General features: G+C 41.7%; 1 protein-coding gene across 6 annotated transcripts in view; it reads left to right on the top strand.

Annotated features, from left to right (window-relative positions):
• The window catches only part of dpp9 (dipeptidyl-peptidase 9), a 111,569-nt gene that overhangs the window by 18,461 nt on the left and 71,883 nt on the right, over nucleotides 1-21,225 (top strand). Inside the window, exons 2-5 of one of the 6 annotated variants that reach the window (XM_038776655.1) lie at nucleotides 12,393-12,482; nucleotides 13,363-13,575; nucleotides 18,465-18,594; nucleotides 20,557-20,801. In XM_038776655.1, coding sequence (XP_038632583.1) covers nucleotides 13,542-13,575; nucleotides 18,465-18,594; nucleotides 20,557-20,801 — 409 coding nt within the window. In that variant the 5' untranslated portion in view covers nucleotides 12,393-12,482; nucleotides 13,363-13,541. The remainder of the gene's footprint in view (nucleotides 1-12,392; nucleotides 12,483-13,362; nucleotides 13,576-18,464; nucleotides 18,595-20,556; nucleotides 20,802-21,225) is intronic. The other 5 variants (XM_038776657.1, XM_038776659.1, XM_038776661.1 and 2 more) reach the window with 5 other exon arrangements.

The following is a 21,225-nucleotide window of genomic DNA, read 5'->3' as shown; positions in this document are numbered from 1 at the left end:
ATGCTCTCACCACGGTTAAAGATCAGTTGTAATAAGTAAAAACAAAACTTGAAAATGGTTTTAAAAGTATAAAGAATATATTTGCAGCAGATCACCAGATCATTATTTTGATTGCAGTTTTTGGACAAGCAGCAGATTTTCAAAATGTATCGATTCATTTATCTTCAATCGACCCCTCCCGTGCTAGTGAGCTGCTGGTAAATGGAAACCTTCATGTCCTCGTTCAAGAAGGTAAATTCCCTGCTGCAAATGGGAAGGGACTGTGGCCATTAGCAAATATGCAATGGGACTGCCTTATTTGAGGTGCAAATGAAGGATAATAATTTAAAAATTGGCCTCCCCAGTGTTGAGAACAAATATGAAATTCTGGGTGAAGAATAGCAGGGGCGGAATTCTCCAGCTCTTTCTGACGGCGGGATCTTAACAGATTTATGTTTCTCGTTCATGACTCTAATGAGAGGGGGCAGAACCTAATACATATGGGCTGACTATCTAAATGGGAATCATTGAGCAATCTGTGAATGTGCCCTTGTATATCTAGTTTCCACGAGGTCATAAGTTCTTGTGTTGGCATGGTGATGCAGCATGGACTCAACAATTTGTTGAAATAGTTATCTTGGGATGCTAATGTGAGTGGACGTGAATGAAGAAGCTGATGGGAGCTTTGTTTCATACTATTAATCTGGCTGGAGGCATTTTCTGTGATGTAGAGTAGTCCCAGGTGACTATAGGCTGCTTTCTTCTTTGAGGAGGAGAGCTGACTGGTGGTGATTTAACCCGAGGACCACCACATCTCAGGCAAGAGGCAAGGTTGAGAAGGCCTTCACGAATAAGCTCAGCTGGTATGGGAATTGAACGCACGTTGTTGGCTTTGCTCTACATCATGAACTAGGTGTCCAACATGGCATCGTGGTTTTGGCTGGTTTTGTTAGAAATTTAGCCCCACTGTCAGCTGGTTGCCTATACACATGTAGCTGTAAAACAAAATTGATGTTGGATGTGGTTGACATCAAACATGATTACATCACCTCCCACCAGGAGATGGGCCTCCTTGAACTGCTTCAGTTGCTCCCGTTTTGTGCCTCCATGCTGGTAATAGGTAGCAGATTCCAGGAATTTAACCCAGGACCACATTTGGATAACGTATGACTTGGAGACGATTGTGTTTTTGTGATCTCTCTGTTCCTGTCCTGGACCTGGAATGTGAATCATATAATTTACAGTGCAGAAAGAGGCCATTCAGCCCATCCAGTCTGCACCGGCCCTTGGAAAGAGCATCCTGCGCAAGCCCATAGGAAACCTAACGTAGACCCGGGGCGAACGTGCAGACTCTGCACAGATAGTGACCCAAGCTGGGATTCGAACCTGGGACCCTGGAACTGTGAAGCAACTGTGCTAACCACTGCACTAGGTTATCGGTTGGGGGTGTTACAATAATACCAAACAAACTGCTGCAAGTATTCCGTCTAGGGACTAACCAGTGTTTAAGTACAGGTTTAAAATTTTGTTGTATGATTTGCATTCAAGTCCATGTTATACATTAAAACCGAGCTGAACTTGATATTTTTTGCCAAACTCATCTGGAATCATTTCCAAATATATGAATATAGGAGCATACATGGGAAAGAAGTGGGAAGAAATGGAACTTGCAAGAGAGATGAAAAGATTTTGCTTTTACAAATTCTTAGTCCTCACAGTCACTTCAATTTCCAGAACACTCCAAGGAATAAATGCACTCACAGAGTTAACAGTTTCTATTTGGCATTCACATAGTGATAAGAGGCCAGATCCCCATGCGCTTATAAATGAGAAGAGGCTTTGTTGCTGTATTCAGATGGTTAAATGTTGAGTACCTTCTCCGAGCGTAACCTACTCCTCAAATGTTGCCACGCCTTTCAACTTTAATTCGTCCTAAGTCCAGTGAAATCTGAGAGATAAAAAGAGGCAGAAGTTAAAGTCAGTCTGCACTTGACTTAATTTGTCTGTTTCTTACATTTCAGTTGAGTAATTTAAAAATAATATGTTCTTAATATGAAATTGTACTACACTTGGGCACGTGGGCAGCACGGTAGCATAGTGGTTAGCACAATTGCTTCACAGCTCCAAGGTCCCAAGTTCGATTCCCGTTTGGGTCACTGTCTGTGCGGAGTCTGCACGTTCTCCCCGTGTGCACGTGGGTTTCCTCCGGGTGCTCCGGTTTCCTCCCACAGTCCAAAGATGTGCAGGCTAGGTGGATTGGTCATGCTAAATTGCCCTTAGTGTCCAAAATTGCCCTTAGTGTTGGGTGGGGTTTCTGGGTTATGGGGATAGGGTGGAGGTGTGGGCCTGGGTAGTGTGCTCTTTCCAAGAGCCAGTACAGACTCGATGGGCCGAATGGCCTCCTCCTGCACTGTAAATTCTATTAAACTTGTAAACTGGCTACTGCGGGAGATTGAGAATAGCCAAGAAATTACGGCACAGTGACACAGTGGTCAGCACTGCTGCCCCACAGTGCCAGTGACCCGGGTTCAATTCCAAACTTGGGTGACGGTCAGTGTGAAGTTTGGACGTTCTCCCCGTGTCTGTGTGGGTTTCTTCCCACAGCTCAAAGATGTGCAAGTTAAGTGGATTGGCCATTCCAAATTGTCCCTTAGTGCCTGAAAGTTAGGTGAGATTCTAGGATTACAGGGGTACGTTGGGGAGTGGTGCTCTTTCAAAAGGTTGGTGTAGACCTAGATGGGTGCAATGGGCTTCTGCACTGTAGGGATTCCATGAAAGTGTAACGAAATTTCACTCCTTCAAGGAAATGTTCCACTCTTTAGCATCGCAGTCAAGGTTAATAAATTGTTTAGGAGTAGGCCGCTCAGCCCTTCGAGCCTGCTCCGCCATTCAATATGATCATGGCTGATCTGGTTGTGGTCTCAGTTCCATTTTCCTGTCTGGCTCCCATAAACCTCGACTCCCTTGTCAACCAAAAATCTGTCCAATTCTGCCTTGAATAAATTCAATGGCCCAGTCTCCACTGATTTCTGAGGTTGAAAATCCACATGTAACGCCCCTTAGAGAAAACAGTTTTCCTCATGTCAGTCTTAAGCAAGAGACCCCTTATTCTTAAACTGTGTCCTTTCCGTAAGTGGAAGCATCCTCCCAGTTTCTACCTTATGAGTCTCTTTATTAAAAAAGTTAATGCTCTCAATGATTTAATCTCAAGTGGTGGATGCTTATGGCATGTTCAGATATAAAAGTTGCTGTAACCCATCATTTTGCAATGCTCCAGTGAGACATCCTCGGGTGAAGGTCCTAACAATCATTGGATGGATTTATTTATGATCAGGAAACTGCAGTTTCTGAATGTGCAAAAGTGATTCTGACTCCATTTAGATCATTTGGGGAGAGCTCAATATCCTCCCGACCTGCCCTTGTATAGATAAACCTTACTGGTTCACTGCGATTTACAGTCCTTTCCATCAGAATCATAGAATCCCCAGAGTGAAGAAAGGAGGTCATTCGGCCCATCGAGTCTACACCGACCCTCCGAATGAACACCGTTCCAAGGCTATTCCCCCACCCTATCCCTGCAACCCCACCTAACCTTTTGGGCACTACAGGCAATTTAGCATGACCAATCCACCTAACTTGCACATCTTTGGACTGAGGGAGGAAACCAGAACCACCCACTCGCAGGAAATCCACACAGACACTGAGAGAATGTGCAAACTCCACGCAGACAGTGACCCAAGGCTGGAATTGAACCCGGGTCCCTGGCATTGTGAGGCAGTAATGCTAACCACTGTGCCACCTTGCTGCCTGAGTTATTTATCTCTAAGTAATGTCTTGGCCAGGATCTTGAACTTGGTAATTGTAAGGGAGACATTTTTGTACAGATTTGATAATTAAAAAACAATTTGAATGATGCAACATTTTATTCATCAACCAAAGAGCAATGAACCAATATAACTCGGAGAAGCAAAATCCTGAAATAAAACCGGAAAACCTGTCATAACCTTGCCTTCCTCTCTTCTCGGACACTGTCAGATCTATTGAGCATTTCCATAAATGATTAATGAGCTTTTTACTTGTGACCAGGAAATGCACAGCAGATTAGTTATCATCATAAGAAAAGATCAGATATTGTGCATTGTTCCTGTCATTAGATGCTGATACCCAGGTGCCGACTGACTTGGTATTTCCTGATTTGTTTTTGCTTGCCTATAGTTGCAAGGGATGTAAAGGGGTTAATACTACTAGGACTGTTTGCAAGCTCTGAATGCAATAAGGGTGAAAACTGGAATATAAACTCCAGTGGTGTGATTGGGGGCATTATTTGAATATGAAATTAAAATGGAGGCATTTGTCCCTGTTGCTGTCAGTACAGCCATGCCTCGCGTTCAGCCAAGCATAACACGACTCCGTTTGAAATGAGCATGTACATCTTGTACTGTAGGATTGCTGTCATACAACTGGAAGTTGAGGAACATGCAAAGCCTTCAAAAATAGCCATGTGTTAATATACAAAATTACACGAGCTTCAAATTAATAATCTAATCACCCATTTTAAGGTTGATTTGCACTAAATTGTGAACTGACTTAATCTAGTGTGTGTTAAGATCCTGAGAAATAAGAGTAGGTTATGCAGCCCATCCTGTCCGATCTGCCGTTTACTAAACACCATGGCTAAACTGCTCCAAGTAATCTACTTTCTCATTCCATTCCTAACTCCTTTAATTCCCTCAGAGCCCAAAAATCTATCCATGCCAGTCTTGAATATACTCTTAGCCAGTGCAACCACTGGATAGAGAATTCCGAAGGTTTAGAACCACCTGAGTTAAGAGCTTTCTCTGCTCCTCAATCATGAATGACTGACTCATTCTGAGATTGATGCCAAGTTCTAGACTCTCCAAACAGGAGAAAATGCACTTAGCATCTACCCTGTTGAGCCCTCCAAAAATGATATATCTTTAATACAATCACCTCTTCTAAACTTCAGAGTGTAGGCCCATTCTGTACTCTCCCTTTATAGGACAACTCTGTCTTCCCAGGAGTCAATCTGGTAAACCTTTTTTACAACTCATAAGGTAACTATACCCTGCCTTCGGTAGACCATAAGACATAGGAGCAGAATTAGGCCACTCAGCCCATCGCGTCTGCTCTGCCGTTCAATCATGGTTGATATTTTTCTCATTCGCATTCTCCTGCCTTCTCCTCATAATCCCTGTTCCCCTTATTATTCAAGAACCTATCTATCTCTGCTTAAAGACACTCAGTGACTTGGCCTCCACAGCCTTCTGCGGCAGAGTTCCACAGATTCACCACCCTCTGGCTGAAGAAATTCCTCCTCGTTTCTGTTTTGAAAGATCGCCCCTTTAGTTTGACATTTTGTTTTCTTTGGTTCTAGTTTTTCCTACAAGTGGAAACATTCTCCCCACGTCAACTCTATCCAAGCCTCCCAGTATCCTGTAAGTTTCAATAAGATCCCCCCTCATCCATCTAAACTCCAATGAGTACAGACCCAGAGCCCTTCATTCCAGGGATCATTCTTGTGAACCTCCTCTGGACCCTTTCCAAGGCCTTCCTTGTATACGGGGTCCAAAACTGCTTTCAATACTCCAAATGGGGTCTGATCAGAGTCTTGTACAGCCTCAGAAGCACATCCCTGCTCTTGTATTCTAGCCCTCTCCACATGAATGCTAACATTGCATTTGCCTTTTAACTGCCGACTGAACCTGCACGTTAACCTTAAGAGAATCTTGAACAAGGACTCCCAAGTCCCTTTGTGCTTCTGATTTCCTGAGCATCTTCCCATTTAGCAAATAGTCTATGCCTCCTTCCAAAGTGCATAACCTCACACTTTTCCACATTCCATCTGCCACTTGTTTGCCCACTCTCCTAGCCTTTCCAAGTCCTTCTGCAGCCTCCCAGCTTCCTCAATACTACCTGTCCCTCGACAGATCTTTGTCATCTGCAAACTTTCTCATCATTTTGACACCCCTTTTCTTTAGCCTGTACTGGTGCGAACACAAATCAAACATTAACAAGCCTTTTCTAGCCATATTTATGCATGTAAAACAGCATTATTAAGAATTGAAGGCTGATCTTCCTGACATCTTCGGTGTGAGGAGTGATGCTGCCTCCTTAATGCCAAGTTTTCACCAATCGCATGGGCTTCTCCTGTAAATGCAAAGCGGTAACTGGCTCTGTAGGACACCAGTTGCGTTCTCATTATCCGTTTTGGCAGATCCTACCATCATGGACTTGCTGCTCATTAGTGAATTAAGTTTCCTCCTGAAGAAACTTTTGTTCTTGTATTCAAAGTGATTTGTTTCCAAGTGACTTCGGAGTTCAGCTGACTAGCCAGCCTATCAGCAACCAGTGCTCTGAAAGGCCTTGCTCTGATTGAGCTATTTGTTTTCCCAAACTATTTTAAAATTCTGAATGCTGGAATCGGCGTTTGCCGGTCACATGGCAGCCACCAGTGCCACGGCCCGCCTTGGGAGACCCTTTACGTACTCCAGTTTGGGAAGCCCTGCCCTGTATAATTGTGGCACGTCTACCTTACTCTTATACTCCAAACCCTTTGTAATAAAGACTAACGTGCAATGTGATTTTCTAATTATTTGTACCTGCAAGTCAACTTTCTGTGTTCAAGGATGTACCAGCATTTACTAATTGATCAACAATCCAAGAAATATTCTAATCTTCCGAAGATAAAGGTTATTTTCACATTTCCTATGTTGTATTCCATCTACTATGATATTGCCCAAACCCTTAACTCATCTGTATTCCTGTGCAATGTCCTTACGCCCTCCTCCGTTTACTTTTCCACAGAGCCTTCTATCACCAGCAAACTCGGATACGTTGCCCTCTGACCCCCTCCTCTAATTTCAAATCCAATTGTACAATATATAGTTTAAAACCTATTTTGCTTTTAACAATTGAATGCTAACCTTTTGGGGCGACTTTGAAGAATCACTCTTGCAGCTTGCAGACTTGTGGTCAAATGGCTCTGGTGTCTGTGTAAAAATGCTGCCACCACAATGCCTTCGTTTCGGAAGCCATTTTTTTGCATGGGAGAGCAAATGTGCAATTTTCTTTTTGTTTAGCATCAGTGAAGGCCAGCCAGAAGGTCTTCAGTGTTGTTGCTCAATTAGTATGCAGAGGACTTCGAGCCCATTCATACAGCTGCTTGGAATAACATTCCTTTGCTTCTGTCCAACCATTCTATATGTTCAGTTCTTGACTGCCATTTCCCCAGGAAACCCTTGGTTTATCTGATAGAAATTCTGTAAATTCCTTTTCATTGAAAGAATTTTATGCATTTTCTTTGCCTTGGCCAGCATGTGCTAATTAAAATCTTAAAATGGAGACTTCCTATCTGGTCCTTTAGCAACAGTACCATTTAGTTTCTTCTAAGCTGCAACAGTTGTAGCTGTTCGTGCAAGGTAGAGATATATTTTAAAAATTGCAAATGCTGGAAATCTGAAAAGTAGAAAGTGCTGGCAGCACACTTCAGGTTTCACTAATCTCTACTCAACCCCTCCCAATTTTATTCTTTTAAAGGAACTCTCCCATAGGTTCCACCTGCCCCAGGACAGTAACCCTGTGTGACTTTGTGCCCCCTCTGCTACCCACTTCTCTTGGATGACCAGTCACACAGATCAGATTTGTATGCTGAATTTGGGACTTTCCTGATTTATCTTTTGGAATTTTTTTTTTCATCCTATGAATATGTGCAGGCAAGGCTGGCATTTTCTGCCCATCCTATTGCTTTGAACAGGCAGTTTGATACAACTAAGTGACTTGAAGGCAGTTTGGAGTCAACCACGTTAACCTGGGACTACTACTGTATTGGATTTTTTGAGAATCATGTGTTTCCTGACTCTTCTTCCAATTCTTTTTAAAGCCTGAATTTAAATTCTCCATCAGCCATGGTAGGATATGTGCTTCTGTGATCCGGCATCTGAACAACTAACCACTAACGAATATAAGCACTACACTACTGTAGCCACACCAGTTTCACCTTTACTCAGCTTCTTTAGGTCAACCTGAATTTTGGAGGGCAGAGAGAACTAAATAAAGTACAAAAATAACAAAGAAATATTTTTATTATCATGATGGACATGGAGCATGTATTGTTTTCCCTGATTCTGGCTGTTGTCAAAGTACAGGCAACATACCAGCTGCTCAACATCAAGCTTCTGTTCAATTCTTTCCATCATTGGGGAGATTTGTGCAGAATAATAGAATAGTCACTAATAGAGAGAAGAAGGAATTGCTGACCATCCAGGAGGAAGCATGTTTCCTGTTATTCTTGGTGTGCTTAGCAACACCCAATAATGTTTACAATCATTGCAGACTGTACAGCTTTGAGAACATAGAACATAGAACAGTACAGCACAGAACAGGCACTTCGGCCCTCGATGTTGTGCCGAGCAATGATCACCCTACTCAATCCCACATATCCACCCTATACCCGTAACCCAACAACCCCCCCTCAACCTTACTTTTTAGGACACTACGGGCAATTTAGCATGGCCAATCCACCTAACCCGCACATCTTTGGACTGTGGGAGGAAACCGGAGCACCCGAAGGAAACCCACGCGCACACACGGGGAGGACGTGCAGACTCCGCACAGACAGTGACCCAGCCGGGAATCGAACCTGGGACCCTGGAGCTGTGAAGCATTTATGCTAACCACCATGCTACCGTGCTGCCACGTTCATAAAGTTCATAAAGGCAGCACATTCTACCTGATAGAACTGCTGAACCAAGTTTCTCTGCGTTGCCTCCCTCATTCAACTAAAAAAAAGTCAGCTGAGTGGCCAGAACCCCGTAGTTAGCACCTTTGTTCGTGTAAGCAGGGTATTTATGTTTCCTCGGGGTTGTTTCTATTGTTGCAGATTCTGTCCGAGAAACCGCATATTCTGTCCGTGAAACCTAATTGTACCATGGGCTGTGCTGTCTGGTTGTTTTTTGACTATGACGTAGAAGACCATTTCAGCTCAGTCGTTTCATGCTTGAAAGTAGTCGCTGGTAAGCACTGCATGTTGTTTTTGTATGTTAAGTTTGCTATTTCTAGCCTTAGTTGAAGTAGGACCCTCTCATTGTTTCTAAGAACACAATGTGACACTAAATCTGATGTTCGTTTGAGGAGCCGATCCAGATACAATGGACAAAATGGCCTCCTGCACTGTAACAATTCTGTAAACATGTGACCAGTGGCATCATTGGTGACCAGTCACCATGTGTGTGTGCAGGAAGGATCAAGTTTTTAATCCTCATGTATCTCAACTCACACTCGTGTCATCAGGGAGCACTGGAAATTGGTGAATTGGACATTCTGAATTCTCCTGTGTTTCCGAGCAGGTGCCGGAATGTGGCGACTAGAGGCTTTTCACAGTAACTTCATTGCAGTGTTAATGTAAGACTACTTGTGACAATAAAGATTATTATTATTAAATTGAGAAATCAGTCATGTGATGGCAACCATATCTGTAACTGTAGTAATCGCCACCCATTGATTCTGGGGCTCCCTGAAGGGTGCCCAACTTGTTACTGTTAACTCATTATGGTGCTTTGAGGTCTTAAGACTAGATTTCATAGAATTTACAGTGCAGAAGGAGGCCATTCGGCCCATCGAGTCTGCACCGACTCTTGGAAAGAGCACCCACCCAACACCACACCTCCACCCTATCCCCATAACCCAGTAACCCCACCCAACACTAAGGGCAATTTTGGGCACTGAGGGCAATTTAGCATGGCCAATCCACCTAACCTGCACATCTTCGGACTGTGGGAGGAAACCTGAGCACCCGGAGGAGACCCATGCAGACACGGGGTGAACGTGCAGACTCCGCAAAGGCAGTGACCCAGGCCGGGAATCAAACCTGGGGGCCTAGAGCTGTGAAGCTAACCACTAACCACTGTGCTACTGTGCTGCCCTTTTTTAATATAAAAGGTGGATAAATCTCTGAGAATTCTTAATTGATAACCTGAGCTTTACATAAATTAATAGTAATATGAATTTTAATTCAGATGTGACACTGTACCATCATGGCTAGCCCATATAATTCCCGCCAAAAAATTAAATGTGCGCAGCCTTGTAGAACTGAGCTGTGGAGAAGTACTTGCATTTATTAAGGTTTATTTCAAACGAAGTGAAGAATAAAAACGGAATTCTTGCTAAAACTACATGAGGCACTAGTTCGACCACATCTGGAATACTGTGAACCGTTTTGGCCCCTGCATCTAAGGGAAGATATGCTGGCATAGGAGGCAGTCCAGAGAAGGTTCTCTAGGTTGATTACAGGTATGGAAGGAGTTTCTTATGAGGAGAGGTTGAGTGGATTAGGCCTGTACTCATTGGCATTTAGAAGAATGAGAAGCGACTTTATTGAGACACATAGGTTTCTCGGGGCTAGACATGGTAGATACTGAGAGGTTGTTTCCCCTTGTAGGAGAGACTAGGACCAGAGGGTATAATCTCAGAGTAAGGGGTCGCCTACATAATACAGAGATGAGGAGGAATTTCTTCTCTTGAGGGTAATGAATCTGTAGTCGTTAAGTATGTTAAAATACTGAGATGGACAGATTTTTAATCGGTAAAGGAATCCAAGGTTATGGGGAAAAGGTGGGAAAGTGGACTTGATGATTATCGTATCAGATTAGTCATCATAGAATTTACAGGGCAGAAGGAGGCCATTTGGCCCATCGAGTCTGCACCGGCTCTTGGAAAGTGCACCCTACCCAAGCCCACACTTCCACCCTACCCAACCCCACACTTCCACCCTATCCCCGTAACCCCACGCAACCCAACCTTTTTGGACACCCACGGGCAATTTAGCATAGCCAATCCACCTAACGTGCAGATCGTTAGACTGTGGGAGGAAACCAGAGCACCCGGAGGAAACCCACGCAGACACAGGGAGAACATGCAGACTCCGCACAGACAGTGAGCCAAGCCGGGAATCGGCTCGTGATCTCATTGAATGGCGGAGCAGAATAGATGGGCTGAATGGCATACTTCTGTTCCTATGTCTTATGGTTTTATTGTATCTCAAACATTTAAAATTGCTTTAACTTCTGCAAGTATAATGGGTAATCATCATAGCTGTTTTATGCAGAGCAGGTTCACGCAAATGACAATGCACTTTCTGACCATCTCTGTTTTTGGTGGTTGAGAGGAATGTTGATTAGCACACAAAGATAATTCCCTGTTCTTCCAAACCTGTCTGTCCAATGTCCATCAGGACAAGGAGGTAAAACCTCAGAATAAGAGATGCAGAGGTCAGGAAACATGTCCTGGATGTAGGACTGGAAGAATTGGAACTGTGTGATGGAGTGAGACCATTGAGAAATTCTGTGCCAATCAAGTTTGGCAAGCAGCAGAACCTTGATGTTGATTTAGAGCTTAGGAGACTAGTGAGGTGAATGTAGCAGACATCAAACTGATTGAGAAGCAAGGTAGTAACATTTATTGGAAAGAAAAAGTATTTAAATATTATCTTATCCAAAGATATCCCAAAGTCACAATTCAATATGATCACTTAATTTCTAGGCAATTATGTACAGCAGGGTCCCAAAAGCAACATGAGATGAGCGACCGGTTTCTTTTTGTGGTGATTTAGGGAGCACTTTTTAAGCACAAAACGTCATTGGGTCTTGTACATTTATCTGAATAAACATTTTTGGGGACCTTGCTTTGTTATCTGGTAAAAGATGACATTTCTGACATTACCGTATGGGCAGCACGGTAGCACAGTGGTTAGCATAGTTGCTTCACAGCTCCAGGATCCCAGGTTCGATTCCCGGCTTGGGCCATTGTCTGTGCGGAGTCTGCACGTTCTCCCCATGACTGTGTGGGTTTCCTCCGGGAGTTCCGGTTTCCTCCCACAATCCAAAGATGTGCAGGTTAGGTGGTTTGGCCATGCTAAATTGCCCTTGGTGTCCAAACAAAGTTAGGTGGGGTTAAGGGGATAGGGTAGAGGTGTGGGCTTAGGTAGAGTGCTCTTTCCAAGGGCCGGTGCAGACCTGATGGGCCGAATGGCCTCCTGCACTGTAAATTCTATGATAATATACTATTTCCTCAGTGCACTGAAATGGCAACTCAGCTTCTATGTTCAGGCCCTGGTGAGGTCTTGAAATGAAACCTTTTGAACCAGTGATAAATCCCGCCAGCTGTACCAAGCTGATATCCTATTAATTGCCAAGACTGCCAAAGTAGGTCATTGAAATTAATTTGTTGAAGAATAGGTTGTGGGGGCTTTGCTCTTTCAAAATCACGCAGAAAACCCAAGACTTAAATGAGCAGCTGGGCAGAAGGCCAGATCATGAACAAGATATTGAATGGTGAGAACTGAATTGGATGGTTTTGATCTTGTCAATATTGAGGTAATGAAGTGCTCTCTTTTTTAGATTGCTGACTTGGTGGAGGCTTGTTAGCCTGTTAATGCATAGAGTAAAGAAAGTTAAACTTGAAGACGATACCACAGAAAGTTGGAAAAGGTAAGGATTTGAAAGGTTACCCTACCCCTGTTTAATATTGATCTCAACTTTTGTAGTTGATGAAATTTTAGCAGACTGACAGTATTTTTGGGGTGTTAGATGGGCACGGGTGTAGTACAGTCTGAGTTTATCTGTACTAGATTGCTGATATCCAGTGGCTTTTCGCCTTTATTTCATGAAGCAAATTTCAAAATGCGTTAAGTAAATGGAAGGGGGTTGCTTTATAGTTAAGCAACTTGACTTTATAAAACCTTGCTTTGTTTAGAGCTGCTTCATGCTGCAAGCATTACAGAAGCACTCTAACCAATGCTTTCACCTCCCAACTGAGGTAAGGTTTTATTTAATGGTTGCTTGATCGTGATTACAGTAATCAATCTTTGGGATTGGATGATGTTAGAAACCATAACAACAATGCTGAATTTTATCTGAATTCTAAGAATTGAAATCAAGCCCATGTATCCTTTTTTTTTAAAAAGTGACTCTTGCAAAAGCAGCCACTCTCAAACTTGATGCATTATTTCTATGCTGAATGATTTTAAAGAGGCAATTTAGCGTGGTCAATCCACCTATCCTGCACATCTTTGGATTGTGGGGGTGAGACCCAGACAGGCACGGGGAGAATGTGCAAACTCCAAGCGGACAGTGACCAGGAGCCAGGATCGAACCCAAATCCTCGGCTGAATGATTATAGAACTTTGAACCATATCGATTGCTGACTGCTTTCCCAGTGTATATTACAAACAGTGCAATGCATTTGTTATTTTTCTGGGCTAGAATAGTCACTGCCAGAGCAAATGAAGAAGGCAACATTTTCATTTTTTAGCAAAAGTACATGGAGAATGTAGTAATTTAAGAACACAGTTCTTGCATTCTCTTCCAGAGCGGAGCAGTAAAGCAAGATGTTGCATGTAACGTGCATGTGGTGATTGCACACGTGGATCCAATTGGCATGGCCTGATAAGCGAGGGGAAAAGGTCGGAGGGTTGGAGGCTGGCTAGCCATGTGTCCGGAAAAGATAGGCAGATCCTTCAGCAGCAACGTCAGAAATTAGGCTATCACATGTATTCAGGAATCGCAGGCAAAGGTGCACCAGGTGCGCAATAATTATATAGTTAAGTGCCATGACTTTAAATATCTGAAAATAGTCAATACAATTGTGTAAACAATGGTTTCTTTGCAGTTTACATTGTTAAACCCTGTTACTGAAATATAGATCAAGACTTGAATGCATAAGCCTTTCTTTCTTTAGTGAAGCAGTGTGATATGTGCATAGTGATAAGTCTGAAGAGTATTTTGTATTATATTTGAGGAACTTGGTGAAATGCACTGTGTGTTTCAACATTTGAAGTAGATGGATATAGATTATTCCTCCTCTTACCGTCAGATTTTCTTCGGGTGGTGGGGACAGATGGAGTATATATGTAACGGGGTCTTAAGTTGGGGAAATAAACTCAACTACTAAGAGCCTAGGGGCCAAATTCTGTCACTGGGTTATGACACGTTTGACGGAGATGTGGGCACATGGCCAATGTTATCACTGGGAAATCGGTGAAATGAAATGCTAATGTGTGGGAATGTTAGGTATCTACTTGAATTGTGAAATGCAGTGCTGCCAAATTTTGCTTAATCTGGATTGATTTTTCAGGACCCATTTTGTATCTCGTAATAATGTGAACAGCTGATGGCCACAAATTTGTCACTGAGTGAAACAAATTTGAAGTGTTGAACTAACTGTCAGTGTGTTTTGTTGCAGTAATTAAATGTATTGGGTTTAAATGTGATATATTTTATTTTCTGTAATATTGGGGCCTGGAATGCTTGGGGGGGGGGGGGCAACCAAAATTTGATTTTTTTAAAATACATTTCTTTTTCCCAATTTTTTGCCAAAATTGAGTTCACTTTTCTCAGTATGGTTTGTTGTAGTTCCATGGTTAAAATACTTTCTTTATAACAAGAGGCCTTTTGAGAGCTGATCTTAATACTTGGAGAAAGCAGTATAACATCCTGTGAAGGATGTGGCTCCTGTTTCATATTTTTAAAACCTGAAACAAGCTATTCAGTTCCCAGGACACCAATACACCAGGGAATTTCTCTCTTAGACAGTCCTTCTTCAATAGAACAACAAATGTAAAATACTCTGGGCGCTATAAAACTGAAATAGAAACAAAAGGTATTCACAGCATTCAGTAGTTTCTGCTGCTGCAGTGAAGAGCATCAGAATTAGTGTCGGATCAAAGACTGATCATTAGAACTGGAAGCTACACAGTTTTAAGCATGCGAAAAGGGGAGGCAGGAAGGGAACAAAAAGGAGAAGTCAATGGTAGTGGTGGGCAGGATGATTAAATAATGCATATAAATAATAATGTGACAATAATGTATAGATAAAAAGATCAGCCCTCAAAAGGCTTCTTGTTAAAGAAAAGAAAGTCTCTTAACCATGGAACTACAACAAATCACATTGAGAAAGGTGAACTCAAATTTGGCAAATAATTGGGGAGAAGAAGAAATACATCCAGGGGCGGTCTAAATAGTTGCAGCACAATTACCATAGAAGGGAAGTATAAAAATATTGAAAAGGAGAAGAAAGTTCCCTTGAACGGAAGATTCCCTTGGCCTGCAAAATGTGGATGAAAGGCAGGTAGACCCAGATGTAATTTATTATGAACACATCTGATTGCTCTTTGGGAAAGACATTGCAGAGGTAATATTCTAAATGGTACCATTTTGTATTGCGTGAAAGCAGAAAGACCTGAAGGCGGGTGCACTTTCACAAATCATTGCAGGTAAAAAGTTGATAAGGCGTGAATAAGACAATGGGATAACTTGATTTTGTATTTAGAGGCATTGAACACAAATCAAGGCAGTATTGCCAAAACTTTACAAATTGCTAGTAAAGCCTCAGTTGAAGTAGTGCACAATTTCTGACACTGCAATTTGGGGACTAAATCAGTTTCCTGGAGAGGGTGCAAAGGAGGTTTACCCTGTTGATACCAAGGATGAGGGACTTCAATTATGTGAACAGATTGGAGAAGCTGGGAATCTTCTCCATGGAACAGGGAATGTTAAGGGGAGACCTGAGAGAGCAATTCCAAATTATGGATTGATAGAGCAAGTGGGAGAATCTATTTTCTCTGGTAACATGAAATCATAGATTTAAAATGTTTGGCAAAAGAACTACAGGGTTTGAGAAGTTCCTTCACAGAGAAGATTGTTAAGACCTGAAATACATTATGTGAACGGTGATAGAGAACTGGTTGGCAGACAGGAAGCAGAGAGTGGAAATAAACGGGTCCTTTTCAGAGTGGGGTACTAGTGGGGTACCGCAGTGTTCAGTGCTGGGACCCCAGCTGTTCACAATATACATTAATAATTTGGGCGAAGGAATTGCATGCAATATATCCAAATTTGCAGACGACAGTAAGCTGGGTGGCAGTGTGTGCTGTGAGGAGGATGCAAAGAGGCTGCAGGGTGATTTAGGCAGGCATGCTGAGTGGGCAAATATTTGGCAAATGCAATATACTGTGGGTAAATGTGAGGTTATCTACTTGGTGGCAAAAACAGGAAGGCAGATTATTATCTGAATGGTGGCAGTTTAGGAAAATGGGAAGTGCAACAAGACCTGGGTATCATGGTAGAATAGGTGCTGATAGTTACAGCAGGCGGCGAGGAAAGCTAATGGCATGCTGACCTTAATAGCGACAGGATTTGAGTATAGGAGTAGGGATGTTTTGCTGCAGCTATACAGGGCCTTGGTGAGGCCACATTTTTAAGTTTTGTGTGCAGTTTTGGTCTCCCAAGTTTGAGGAAGGACATTCTTGCTATTGAGTGTGTTCAGCGGAAGGTTCACCAGACAAATTCCCGGGATGGCAAGACTGACATAAGAACAAAGGCTGGATTGACTGGCCTTGCACTCACTGGAGTTTAGAAGAATGAGAGGGGATCTGCACCTATTTTCTATGTTTTCTGGAATCTGATTCCATTCCATCAAAATACAATGAGGCATGCACTTGAGGGAAAAAGCTGGGGAATTGAACATTTCAATGTACAGGCACGGTGAATCAAATGATGTCCCGTGCTGCACGGAGGATTCTATAATTCAAACTTGAAACAATTTGGCACCAACTTGTGCAGTCCCAGATTCACTGGACGAATTATTGTGATAATGAAAGCAAACTTGCTCCAATTTGCATGCAAGTGCATGTATTGTAAATAAATATTATACAATATATCTAATATATCTTTTATATAAGCCATATTGTGCATTGCATTAATGATGTGGAGTGTCAATCACTCCATGTGCACCAGCTCTAAAAAGCATTTACTGGTACACTGCGGCAGCCCTGCCTGGCCTAATGCTTCTACTTGCCTTAATGGAATACACACTTAGGTCAGATACTTCCATGGAGCCAGTGTGGGACAGCACTTAAGGTGAAGGTGGGTGGACGTAGACTCCTGAAGTAATTATCATTGCCCCATCTGTACATTCTGATCTGCCGTCAGGAATCCTTCGAAGGTTTTGATTGAAGCAGAAATGAAATAGACCATGATATCATAGTATTTTAAATGCTGCAGTCAATTTCTGCTTCTGGTCAGAGTAAAACCTCTGTCTCATTTGTAATTTAATCAGTCAAGGCACCTGATTGCTTTCCTTGACTGTGAATTAAACCTAGAGAGAGTCACGTGCTTGATTGATGAGCAGTGTGACACCTTTTAATGCTATTTGGAGTAGCTTGGTTACATTAACACACAACCTTGACTGGTGCTCATCTTAATCCAATGATATTTAATTTAAACTTATTTTGACGTTAAATTCTAATTTTCAGATTGTGACAATTGGAAAAATTGCGAGCAGACTATTGTCAGAAAGCAGAGAAAACAATTGATAAAGAGAAACTTGCATTTACATGCGATCTTTTGTGACCTCAGGATGCCCCAAAGAATTTTGCAGCCAATTATGTACTTTTAAGTATAGTCACTCATACAATATGTGTTATGTCAACAGTTACCAGGATTTGTCTACTTGAGGTTTGCGCTCTTTTGATTGCACTATTATTTATAATACAAATGATCTGTGGACCAATACCTACTTGAAAATCAAACCCTATTGTTTCTTCCTGTTATAACCATTTAGTTATTGTTGATATTCTTGCACCGTTGTTTTACGTGGCATGGCCAGTATTTTGCGAGGGTGCATTCATATCTCTAACAATTGACTGGGCTGTGGCTTCACCTTGCACTAAAGCTGCAGTTAGTACAAATGTAGCTCAAATTCAGTATCAGTCTGACCCGACACAACACCAGCCTAATTTCCCTTGGCATTAAATTCACATAATTAAAAATAATCACTGCTTCATGCATTTCAATCACTAGTTCTGATCACCTCTCCTAGCATTTCTATGATATAACAGCTCTGACTGTAGGCATGAAACTTTCTCTCCAGGAAGATTTCAGCTTTATGCAGAGTGGGGCTAGTGTTCAACATCATTGGGTATGTAGATTGTAGAGGGTGGCTGTGACAAATCAAGAGTATGTCTGGGGCTTAATCCCCTCCCTGGTCTGTTCTACATTTGTTAAACTCTGTAGGTTAGCGATTGACGTGCAACTGTTGGCCTCAACACCTCAGGATTAGAAAAAGGGATAACATCAAACCAGATTCCTGCTCCTGTTTGCTACCTAGTGATTCTTGCTGGAAAGTGCACAGAACAAGTAAAATATTATAATGGTATACTTATTAAGCATGCATTTCCTGTTTGCCAAATTTTTTGTGCTTAAAAATGATAGTGAAGCAGGAACCCATGTTTGCACCTGCTCTCTTGATCAATATGAAGTCAACCAGTGTTTACTTAACTACATCAAAAATATGTTGTCTTATGTATGGTATAATTTTTCTTTTTAAAAAGCAGTCCATCTTATTACAGTAGTAAGCAGTGTTATAGGAAATTTGGTGATACCTATTTATACTATGAACTATTTTGCATCTAGGAGGCATCCATCATACCCCTGGTAGCTGTGTCACACTTCATTATAGGAGCACTAACCTGAAATTTACAACTGTGATTGCTCTCATAAATTTACAAGCAAATGACATGACTTGGATTTCCACAGAAAGTACGTAAGTAGTGCCCTTATATGGGTAGCGTAGAGTAAGCATTGTTCTTAAATGGACAAACTAGATTGGCAAATAAAACATTGTTGCCCCAACTCCAAATCTGAGTACCTGTGTGCAACATAATGGAAGATGAGTTATTCACTGTCCTGGCTCTGGATGAACAGCTGTTTGAGTGAGGTATCAGTTGGCTGCTGGCACCGATGAAAATGTTACAGCAGCAAAAGTTGACATTTTCAGAAATGAATAAATTGAGAAGAAAGAGATATTTCCGATTTTGGATGAGGACTGATAGAAATTAGGATGTGGTTGTTTCCAAGTAGTGTTTTTATCTTGTTTTGTAGTCACATGTTTTAAGACAAAAACCAAACCTAATGCTGCTTTTAATTGTGAGTTCCTTTTTTTTTTGTGTTGAGAAGTGGTTGTTCCCATGGCTAACTATTTAAATGTGTGAGAGAAACTCCCACACTTACAATTTCCCTGACAATGACCTGCTGAGGCACTGAAAGAAAGATTGATCAGCTGTTTGTCTGCGTGGTTTTAGTACATGAATAGAATGTTGCACATGTGCTGCATTTTATAGATAGCAAATTTGTAAGAAACTTGGTTCTGGCAGTTAAAAAAAACAATTTTATGCAGTAAATATTAAGGCCACAAAACTAATGAGGGAATATATGAGAAATTGCTTGTTTTCTAGACCCCAGTTCCATGTTGCTCTGTACATGCAAGCAGTCAGGTCAGTTTTTGCATCGCCCATTTTAACACCTTGAGCTTCCTTCAATATCTTGTTAGCTGTCTTAATACAGGGAATTTACAACAGAAATGTTGTCTAGCAAGCTGATAGAACTGAGATGTGTAATTCCAATTCTATTGCCTCGGCATAGATTTTGTGTGCGTGAGCAAATGCGTTTCTCCCCTTTCGGGATAGGCTGCTTTATTCCGTTCCACCATTTGAAGATGTCAGCATCTGCGTCAGAAGATTGTGTGTTCAAGCCTCAGTCCAGAGACTTGAGCTAGGCAGATACGTCATTACAGTACTGAGGGTTTTCCTTTTTTGTTGGATGGCATATTATAAGTAGCTCTTTCAGGTGAATGTAAAATATTTTGTGGCACTATTGAAAGAATAGGAGAATTCTTCTGGTGTACTTGTTATGATTTATCCCTCAATTAACATCATTTTAAAAAATGATCTTCGTCATTACTGTTTTGGAATCTTTCTGCGCACAAACTGGCTGCTGATTTTCCATGTTACAACAGTGACTACAGTTCAAAAGTGCTTGATTGGCTGTAAAGCACGATGGGATATCCTGAGTTCATATTTTGTTCATAATACCTCGTGAAGCACCTCATGACAGTTTATGTAAATGGTACTATATACATACATGTGGAGGTTGTGAAAAACGTCTCAATTTTTCTTTTCAAGACTCTAGCTCACACTTAGTTTGACAGGTATCAGACTTGTGTTCATTATTATTTCAATTACAATCTTTATAAACTTGTGATGGCTTTTTATATTTTGAGTCATCAATGTTCCCAGCTTTTGAAGAAGAATCTGAATACCCAGCACTTATTGATCAATGTTGCATTAAAATGATGCCTTTGACATTGTGACTTCAGGAAGGCTCATGTGTTATGCAATCACAAGTGAGTTGTGGTTGCCGTGCTGTTGAGGTTTATTCCATTACATTGCTGAGTAGAATGCTTTTCTAACCTAAGTACATTTTCAGTTGAGTCGGAGTATTTATATAACCCAAGAAAATCAGATAACTTTAATACTCACTGTAAATACCTGATTTTTATTTCCACTGTTATGTTGTGTAAAGTAAAAGTGTGAATTTTTGCTGCTGACATTGCAAGGAGCATGGAGGAGCTTATATTGTAGTTGTATGCATTTCTTGTTTCTGTCAACAATTGTATGCATCTTTACATATGTGATACTGAAGGAACATGTTTTTATTTTTGCTGCAGCTGTGTAGCAAGGACTGAGGAGATGGCTACTGTGGAAGCGCTATCTGAAAGCACAGAGGTGGTGGATATGGAGGATGCACCCTCCCCGTTCTACGTTGAGAAGCACACATGGGATGGATTGAGAGAGATTATCCACAGCAGCAGGAAGTATCCTGGTATTATCATTAACAAAGCACCTCATGATTTCCAGTTCATTCCAAAAAACGATGATTCTGGGCACCACTCACACCGTGTCTATTACTTGGGTAAGTAGAAGGTTGTAATAGAATGCCAAACTACACACAAATTGATGCACGATCAATTGTACAAAGACTAAGGTTGGATACAACTGTGGCTTTATTGCAGTAAGATGTGTGGCCTCCCACAGCAGCTGACAAAATGGCTGCTGAATAGAGGACACGCATATTGCAGGCAGGGGCTACCGGCGAACCTGTAGTACAGGTCTTACCTTACATCACCTAATACAGGTGTAACAGTGGTTTACCACACAAACACAAACAAGAATTCAAACCACATAAAATCATGCTCAAACTATGCACCTTGAGTACCCTTGAGCTCTGTTTCCAGTTCTAATTACCAAGGCATAAGAGACATCCAATACCTAGAGGCAGTTCCAAAAAGAGCTATTTGGCTGATCCCTAGAATCAGATAACTTGGGGAATGATTTTG

The sequence above is a fragment of the Scyliorhinus canicula genome, chromosome 18 (genome assembly GCF_902713615.1).
Source record: "Scyliorhinus canicula chromosome 18, sScyCan1.1, whole genome shotgun sequence".
Classification (NCBI taxonomy): domain Eukaryota; kingdom Metazoa; phylum Chordata; class Chondrichthyes; order Carcharhiniformes; family Scyliorhinidae; genus Scyliorhinus; species Scyliorhinus canicula.
The sequence above is the reverse complement of the archived record's forward strand: the minus strand, read 5'-3'. Positions and strand labels throughout refer to the sequence as shown.